Source organism: Aricia agestis, chromosome 2, assembly GCF_905147365.1.
Source record: "Aricia agestis chromosome 2, ilAriAges1.1, whole genome shotgun sequence".
NCBI classification, from domain to species: Eukaryota; Metazoa; Arthropoda; class Insecta; order Lepidoptera; family Lycaenidae; genus Aricia; species Aricia agestis.
The window spans coordinates 19849804-19858180 of NC_056407.1; the positions used below are offsets into that span (position 1 = coordinate 19849804).

Below are 8377 nucleotides of genomic sequence, written 5' to 3' on the forward strand. Positions count from 1 at the left end.
ACTTGGGAGTTTTGCTGGGAATACGAAAGAGTGACGTTGTGTTTTTGTATTATTTTCCTAAAATTGTGTTATTTCGGTTTTTTATGTGTAATGTTAGTAGAATATTAACCATTAAATATTCGATGTCGTGCACAAGTGTGGGCAAGTGATACAACTTCAAGAAACGTGCAATTTTGTGTTCCCTCCAAAACTCCATCGATAGTTTTAGTAAAGCACTTTACTAAAACAACTGACTTGAGTCGTTGACTTTACTGACTCCTTTTTTTTAGACTTTCAACTTGACGATCATCTGGAAAAAGTACTTTAAATTTTGTAAACTTTTCACGAAATATTTTTTTTTCCCGCCATATTTTACTTGACACTGTCCATGGTTAAAAAGCCAAGCGCCATATTATGAAAAAAAAAGTTTTACTTTTGACGTATGTCAATTGTCATTATCATTTTGCGCGCATCAACGGAAATTTGTTGAGAATCTCATAAAAACTCTATTTATTGTAATTGTAAGCTATAGTGGTATTGTGGAACTGTTCATAAAACCATCAAAATGTCGAGTACATCACAAAAACATAGAAACTTCGTTGCCGAACCGATGGGAGAAAAGCCAGTCACAGATTTAGCCGGCGTTGGTGAAGTGCTTGGAAAGCGATTAGAAGCCGCAGGTTTCGATAAGGTCAACGTTAGTCCATAATTTATATTTCCATAATTTATATTACCAATAGCATATTTTCATTTGTTTAAAAAGAATTTTCGTCCAAGTCTATATAAATAATGAACAGAGCTAGCAGTAGGACGCTACAATGCGTCATCGTATTTCATAGTTATGAAATTTGATGTTGTTACATTTCGGAGAAAGTTTTTTTTTATTAGAGATTATAATTTTTTACGTATGTGTACTTGGTTTCAAAATTAAAGCAAAGATTCAGATTGTTTTATATAATATATGACAAAGTGTAGTATGTATACAACAATTTATTCTTCTATGTTACAGGCGTATGTTGTCCTGGGTCAATTCCTAGTGTTAAAAAAGGATCAAGAACTATTTCAAGAGTGGATGAAAGACACATGCAGTGCCAACTCAAAACAGTCTGCTGATTGCTACCAATGCTTGAAAGATTGGTGCGAGGAATTCCTTCATTAATACAATTTTAAGTTTTTATAACAATAATTATTGCATATTGTGTGTAAATATTACGGTGAATGGTAACTGTACAAATGCCAGAATTTTAATTTCAAGAACACATTGATAGAAAATATGACTAATATTAATATTTTTATATTTACTAATTAAAATGTTCACAATTTATAATTTTGTCTTATTTATATCTCAAGGCTGGATCTTCCCAGTAAAAATATAGATTTAACAGTATGACTTTAGTCTAAAGGTCTTATACGGGCAACTAAAATTGCTCCACTCCAGTCAATTCTTGTCGACTATGACGTCACAACTACATCAAGCAATTTTTGGCAACAAGCAGCAATATTGAGCTATATGGCGCAACTTCATCAACTTGTTACTAGGCGAAATTGAGCGATATAAAATATCTGGAGCAATATTGCCAAAATAATCGCTGTAATTTATTAAAATTGCTCCACTAATTGCTCCAGATCGCTCCATTCGTGTCGCCGGTCAATTATTGCTCGTGTAAGAGTTTCTTAGTATAGTTTATCCCACCCTTAAGACTGACTGTTATATAGGCCGGTCATGTTACCATTTTGAATGTGTAATATCCATAAAATATTATGACCTATATAGACCTGATTTTAATATAGCAATAAAAGTATTATCAAGGTCATAAACAGTTCTGTGAAACACCTCATGTGAAGCAATATGATGTAACACGTCTTATTAGTGGAGCATGACAACAAACAATGTTGTGCTTGTAATGCTTATGAAGCCACAGTGAAACCTGTCTCTTTTCCTTTTTTATACTAATTTTATATTGAGATAGCACATAGTTTAATAATAAGGTATAAAATATAATATCTTCAAATTTTATTTACAATATAATTTTTTATATATTTAAGCCCAAGGAATTACAATCTGTGCATTTATGCCATAAACACAACAAAGAATATAAAGAAGAATATCAGGACCCCAAAAATTTTTATCATCAGTGCTCGATTGCCTGTAACACTCTGGAAATACTTCATAATTTCTCTATGCCCAGCTTCCACATTCATCTCTGCTTCTTGTATATTGGCATCGATTCTACCGATTGCTTCATCTTGCTCTTTAACCATGTGAGCGAGCTGCTGAAATATACCTCCCAGCTCCACTATAGTGCTCTCAATATTATGCATGGTCTCCGCTCGTTGCTGTACATACATATCACTGTCATCTCTGAGAGCCATTTGCTGCATCTGCATCGATGTTTCACCTAAATCTAACCTCACTTCATCGGGTTGTAATATTGATGGCACTTCTTTAACGACTGGTGCTGCACTTGAGAATTGCTCCCTTCTATTATTCTGATGTTTAAGATTTTCTGATCTCACTTCAAGAACCTAAAAAGTAATAATGATATTGTCAGGACGTATTTCAATGAACATTAAAAATAATATAAAATATGTTCTTTGTCCTATACTGTACGTGGCAAAACATGGCGGTAGCAGTCATTGATTCCTTGTCAAAACTTGTCATTTTCTATACAAAGCCGAGATTGACAACAATTGACAACATCTGACACTTCATTGTCAATTGCGGTTTATATAGAAAATGCGGTTTATACATAGATTAAGTATTATAGTATAGATGTAGTCTTAGCCCGTCATCGCATGGCCATTTTGTGCTTATTTTCATACAAGTAGTGTGGGTTTATTTTCTTGAATATTTCTATCTGTCGATCATTTCGAAGCACATTATAATCCAGAAAAGAAAGTCATTTAGTTCATGATATCGATAAACTATAGTTAAAGTAATGAGAATCCGTAAACACACGTAAAAATTTATTCAATTTTTGTAGCCAAATTATTAATTGATGTGAGATTTTTAGCACTAATGCCTTATATAGCAGGAATAAGGGATTATTAAACTTATAAATTATCTTTTTAGCTTAAAAAAATACCGATTGGAAAGCCCAAAAAACGTTGTTCAAAACTTACGTATTTAATGTTAAATCCAAGTGTTTGAGGCATTTTTAGCCATTCTTATGGTTTATTATTTAGCGGAACCACAAAACTCAACAATATCTAGCATAAAATATTCACTAAAAACCTTTATTAACACTTTTATTACATGAAATATGCAGGCAGACTCCTTTGTTATGTCCTAGTAAGTAGGACATAACATTACACGCTTTTGACGCTTATACACCGAATAAGGCTCTCTTCTACTATATAACCTCATTGGGTTTATAAGACAAGTTTTTGACAGGGAGTCAATGACCGCTACCGCCATGTTTCGCCGAGTACAGTATAGTATGATAAATGGTTTAGGAGGCTCTAACTAGTTTAAAAATGTGTGTAATTGTTTATCTTGTATACTTGATTAATTACACTGGCCGTACCTGTTTAAACTGATTGCTCATGTTGGCCAATCTAGACTGAAGAGCCAACACCACACTAGATGAGTGGCTGTGCATGGATTTTCTACCCCTTGGCATTTCTCCCAACCTTGCTATTTGCTGGTTCAGTGAATTCAAATCTCCTTTAATGATATATGTCAGCTCATGTATCTCCATTGATCTATCATCAAATAACGACTTCTTTTTGGCCACTGAAAACAATAAGTTTAAAATATGCATATTCTATTTGACCAAAACTTCATGAAAATAATGTTAACAGGTAACTTACACATTGCAAGTTTCTCCAGTTTGGCATATGTGCTGGTTATATTTTTACTTATTACTTTCGCCATGCTCATAAATTGTGAATATGTGGCTAGGATCGCCGCTTTTCTATCATCTTTGACGACCGGTCTAGCCAGTGTCCTTCCTTGTAAGCTGCGAACGGTGGAGACGAACTCCTGAGTTCTGTCTCTCGCTGCCATCACTGGTTCAAAAACAAATTCTTCCAAGAAATCGAAAGTGGTATCGGGTTCAATAAAGCCGATCGGTTGATTATAATATTGCTTGACCTGTGGAGGTGGCGTTAGCACTTTTTTCCCGTTTTTATCTAATTTAGAATAAGGAATCAATTCTTCTTGAGTGTGTTCGGGTCTGTCAGAAACACCAACATTTCGACGACGAGGGAGCATTGCATCCTAGCTTATTATCTTTTCTGTGACAATATATATTAAACCTTAACATTTATGAGGACCACTCACAAAAAACCAGTTATTTAGTTTATAATCGATACATTATTAAAAACACTTTCTATAATAAATTAGTAAATTGAGATTTCCGAAATAGGTGACTGGTGACGTTTACTGAATTTGTCAAATGTCATCAGTCATCACTCAATAGCATTGACTTTTGTAAAGTGGACTCGGCTTATTGGTCTTCTAACAAATAAAAATACTGTGGCTGGTCCGCCATTTTATGTTCCGGTTCTCAGAGGTACATAAACTGTCAAAGTGTCGGATTATTATATTAAAATAGATGATTATTGGAAATTTCATGGTTATTTCTGTTTAATTCTTGTGTTTAGTGATTAAGGACAAGATAATACTTAATGCCTGATTGCAGTGTTGTTAGAAATGGCTCAAGAAAAAAGGAAAACCAAAGAAGTTTGTCCTGGCATCGGTATGTTTATATTTTTATTAAAATATTTGTTATTTTACTGATGACTTGACTTCCTATGGGCTGATTTAGTTAATAATTAGACAATAAATAAGATTTGTGATAGAATAGAATATAACATGGCTTGATTTTCGATATTTAATCAACATAGAAATTTGTAGATTTGACGTTTAGTGATGTACTTTTTTATCGAATTTAAAAAATAAAAGGTGAAGAATCTGATCATTTATTTAAAAGATTTTAACCTTAATCAGCCTCGTTATCTGTTTGACAACACATAATCATACTAAAATCAATGACATTTCAATAGTCACTTTGTTTTCCGTTGTATTTCCGAAATAAACTTTAAGCCCTTCGTGCGCGAGTACAACTCGTACTTGTCCGATTTTTTGGCAATTTTTGCTTGGTGCTAGGGTTCGAGGATTTGGGGAGAAAGACCTGGTGACTCTCTTGAAGACTTTATTCACTAAGTCTAGGTCACACAAGCACACACTAGGTCACAACACTTAGCACTAAGTCCAAACACTAATCACTAGGTCCAGTCACTAAGCACTATCACCGTCCTAGGTCGTAGCCAAGTCGCAAGTTTCACTGGTTCACTCACAACAGTGATAGATCACTTGTTTTCACTCCGAAGATCGCTTGATGATAGTTCGATTCGAACTGAACTGCCGGGCCGTCTACCTGCGGCTTTTTATATGGCGAGACGAATTCCAGAAAGTTCCCGATACACATAAACAAGTAAACAAGTGTGGGAACTTTCTAGGGGGCTCGAGCATGTACTCCATTTTCCCGAACCATGGCGTGTATATAGCGCATCTTTTCCCTTAAATCGCAGACATAGTCTTGTACGGTCTTCGGTTCCTCCGGTGACCCTCCTGTCAAGAGGTCTACTGGTACTCGCAGTTCTCTACCGTAATTGACATACGCCGGGGTAGCTTTTATGCTCTCATGCTCGGCGGTACGGTACGACAGAAGGAAGAGTGGTATATACTTGTCCCAATCCTTTTGTTTGTCATCTACCAATTTCGCCAAATGCCTCTCAAGGGTCTGGTTAAATCTCTCAACCATTCCATCAGACTGTGGATGGTACGCGGTGGTCCTCGTTTTATGCATTCCCAAAATTCTGCACACTTCCTGGAAGACCTGCGATTCGAAATTCCTGCCCTGATTGGAATGGATTTCTAGAGGCACACCAAAGCGAGATATCACTTCTTCGACTAGCTTAGAAGCAACTGTTGTAGCTTGCTGGTTTGGTATGGCGAACACTTCGGGCCATTTGGTGAAGTAATCCATGACAACCATAAAATACTTGTTTCCCCATTCCGTTACAGAAAATGGCCCAGCTACGTCAACTGCAATTCGTTCCCACGGTGCGCCAACGTTATACAAGTGCAGGTTCCCACGGCTCCTTGTCTGTGGTCCCTTGACTGCAGCGCAAGTAGTACATTTGCGGCACCACTCCTGCACATGATCTCGGCAATGCAACCAGTAGAATCGTTCTCGCACTTTTGTTAACGTCCTCTTGACTCCTAGATGACCTCCTGATACGCCATCATGCATTTCACGGAGAACATCCGGTACTCTCGTTCTTGGGACAACTATCTGAAGATGGAACTCTCTGCCGTTAGTCTTCTCCCATTACCGGTAGAGTATTCCGTTTTGAAGAATCAGACTGTCCCATTGCGCCCAGTACGCCTTAGTGACAGCGCCAGTGGGTGCAACCTCACTCCAGATTGGCTTTACGTCCCCCCGTTTCTTCCATGTGATGATGTGCCGAAGGTCGTCATCTCTTTCTTGAGCCTCCCTCATAGAATCGTTCTCCCATGGACCCAAAGGACTTGTTCTCGTTAACTTTAATGTCACTTCATTAGATTCCTGCTTAACAACAATGTTTGCAGTCGTCTGAACACGGCCTTCGTGAGAGTGCATCGGCATTCCCATGCGACTTTCCGCTGCGGTGTTCGGTCTTAAAGTCTTACTCCTGGAGCTGTTCAATCCATCGAGCTACTTGACCTTCTGGGTTCTTGAACTGTAGTAGCCACTTCAACGCTGCGTGATCAGTTCGCAGTAAAAACTGTCTGCCAATGAGATACTTGCTGAAATGTTGTAGCGTCTTTACGACAGCCAAGAGTTCTCTTCTTGTCACACAGTAGTTTCTCTCTGGCTTAGATAAAGATTTGCTGAAATATGCAATTACAACTTCTCTTTCACGCTTTTTTTGAGATAACACCCCTCCAATGGCCGTGTTGCTTGCGTCCGTGTCGACTATAAACTGACCTTCAGGTTGTGGATACCCCAAGATTGGTGTTTCACACAGATGTTTCTTCAATTTCTGAAAAGAATCTTCAGAAGTCTCGTCCCAAATAAACTGTCGTTTATCTTCTATCAGCCGATGTAATGGCTTGGCTATCTCTGAGAATTCCTTAACAAAAAGCCTGTAGTAGGAGCATAGGCCGAGAAATGCCCGCACTTCGGTTTTGTTCTTAGGGGTTGGCCAATTTTGAACTGCTTCCAGTTTCTCCGGGTCCATCTGGATTCCATCACTGGAGATAACGTGGCCGAGATAGTTGACCTTACTCCTGAATAACCGACACTTTTTCGGATTCAACTTTAACTTGGCCCCCACACGTTATTATATTTTAGGCATAAAATATAATAACGTGTGTTTGGTCCTACAGCATTAGGACCAAACACACGTTATTCCTCATTTATTTAAGTATCTGATTTCAATAAAAAACATCTATAATTATTTATAGTTTTTGTTTAATGGTTAATTAAATGTCGAAATCGGGGGCAAAATCGGTGTTCTCCGCTTGTCACACTCTGTTCGCGCTTACGGAAAGCTTTAATAACTTTTGTATTCTATTCATTAGCATAGAGTGTGAATTGTGATACATCAAAATAATCTAGATTAACTGGGCTACCTAATTCCTAAAATAAAATAATGTTATACCTTAAGTTAAAAAAGTTAATAGGCATAACGTCTGTGTCACACGATTTTGCTAGTTTCACGAGCGGGTAATAAAACTGCACCTATCTTTCAAACGCGACGACTTGTGGTTACACGTTTTAGCTGCACCAACGCTCAGTATCTTTCCAGCATCAGTACAGGGGATTCAAATCCTCGTTGCTTCAAAACAAAGAAAATATAAGATAAGATATTCCTTAAAAATTTTGTGGTCGCTGTAGTCACGTAACTTTTGCGAGCATGTTTTGAATGATAATCTATACTAATATTATAAATGCGAAAGTATCTCTGTCTGTCTGTCTGTCTGTCTGTCTGTCTGTCTGTCTGTCTCGCTTTCACGCCAAAACTACTGAACCGATTGCAATGAAATTTTGTACACAGTTATTCTAGAGTCTGAGAAAGGACATAGGCTACATTTTGATGTGGGAAAATATCTTATTTCCATGAAAATATCGATGAAAATTACTTCGCATTGCGCGTGGCCAGCGCTCATCCCGGGGGTCCTGGGTTCGAGTCCCGCAGGCGGAACAAAAAGTTTTCAATGTTCCTGGGTCTTGGATGTGTATTAAAATAATATTTCAAAAATCTTAAATATATTTTATGTATAATATTATAAAAAATCCAGAAATATATCGACGCGATGCAATGAACATTTTAGTTCTAATACGATTCAACAGATGGCGCTTTATTTACTTCGTTGTTACATAGAACTAATCATACTTATTAG

The 8377-nt window shown here is 37.2% G+C and overlaps 2 protein-coding genes across 2 annotated transcripts; one reads left to right on the forward strand and one right to left on the reverse strand.

Annotated features, from left to right (window-relative positions):
* The first annotated feature begins 441 nt into the window (after positions 1-441).
* On the forward strand, positions 442-1303 carry LOC121739672 (barrier-to-autointegration factor). Its single transcript, XM_042132193.1, has 2 exons — positions 442-670; positions 989-1303. The coding sequence occupies exons 1-2, from the start codon at positions 545-547 to the stop codon at positions 1136-1138; spliced, it is 276 nt and encodes a 91-aa protein (XP_041988127.1). The 5' UTR covers positions 442-544; the 3' UTR covers positions 1139-1303.
* A 675-nt stretch (positions 1304-1978) lies between these two features.
* On the reverse strand, positions 1979-4361 carry LOC121739671 (syntaxin-5). The gene is made up of 3 exons (XM_042132192.1): positions 3793-4361; positions 3507-3715; positions 1979-2505 (listed from the first exon to the last, which is right to left on the reverse strand). The coding sequence occupies exons 1-3, from the start codon at positions 4193-4195 to the stop codon at positions 2050-2052; spliced, it is 1068 nt and encodes a 355-aa protein (XP_041988126.1). The 5' UTR covers positions 4196-4361; the 3' UTR covers positions 1979-2049.
* Positions 4362-8377: the final 4016 nt, after the last annotated feature.

What these genes read in the sequence shown, in the direction of transcription:
- LOC121739671 (XM_042132192.1), bottom strand. Translation starts at nt 4,195, where the DNA reads ATGCTCCCTCGTCGTCGAAATGTTGGTGTTTCTGACAGACCCGAACAC. An exon ending in ACTGGAGAAACTTGCAATGT is followed by an intron (nt 3,716 to 3,792) that starts GTAAGTTACCTG and finishes TATTGTTTTCAG; the next exon opens with TGGCCAAAAAGAAGTCGTTA. An exon ending in TGAGCAATCAGTTTAAACAG is followed by an intron (nt 2,506 to 3,506) that starts GTACGGCCAGTG and finishes ATTACTTTTTAG; the next exon opens with GTTCTTGAAGTGAGATCAGA.
- LOC121739672 (XM_042132193.1), top strand. Translation starts at nt 545, where the DNA reads ATGTCGAGTACATCACAAAAACATAGAAACTTCGTTGCCGAACCGATG. An exon ending in AAGCCGCAGGTTTCGATAAG is followed by an intron (nt 671 to 988) that starts GTCAACGTTAGT and finishes TCTATGTTACAG; the next exon opens with GCGTATGTTGTCCTGGGTCA.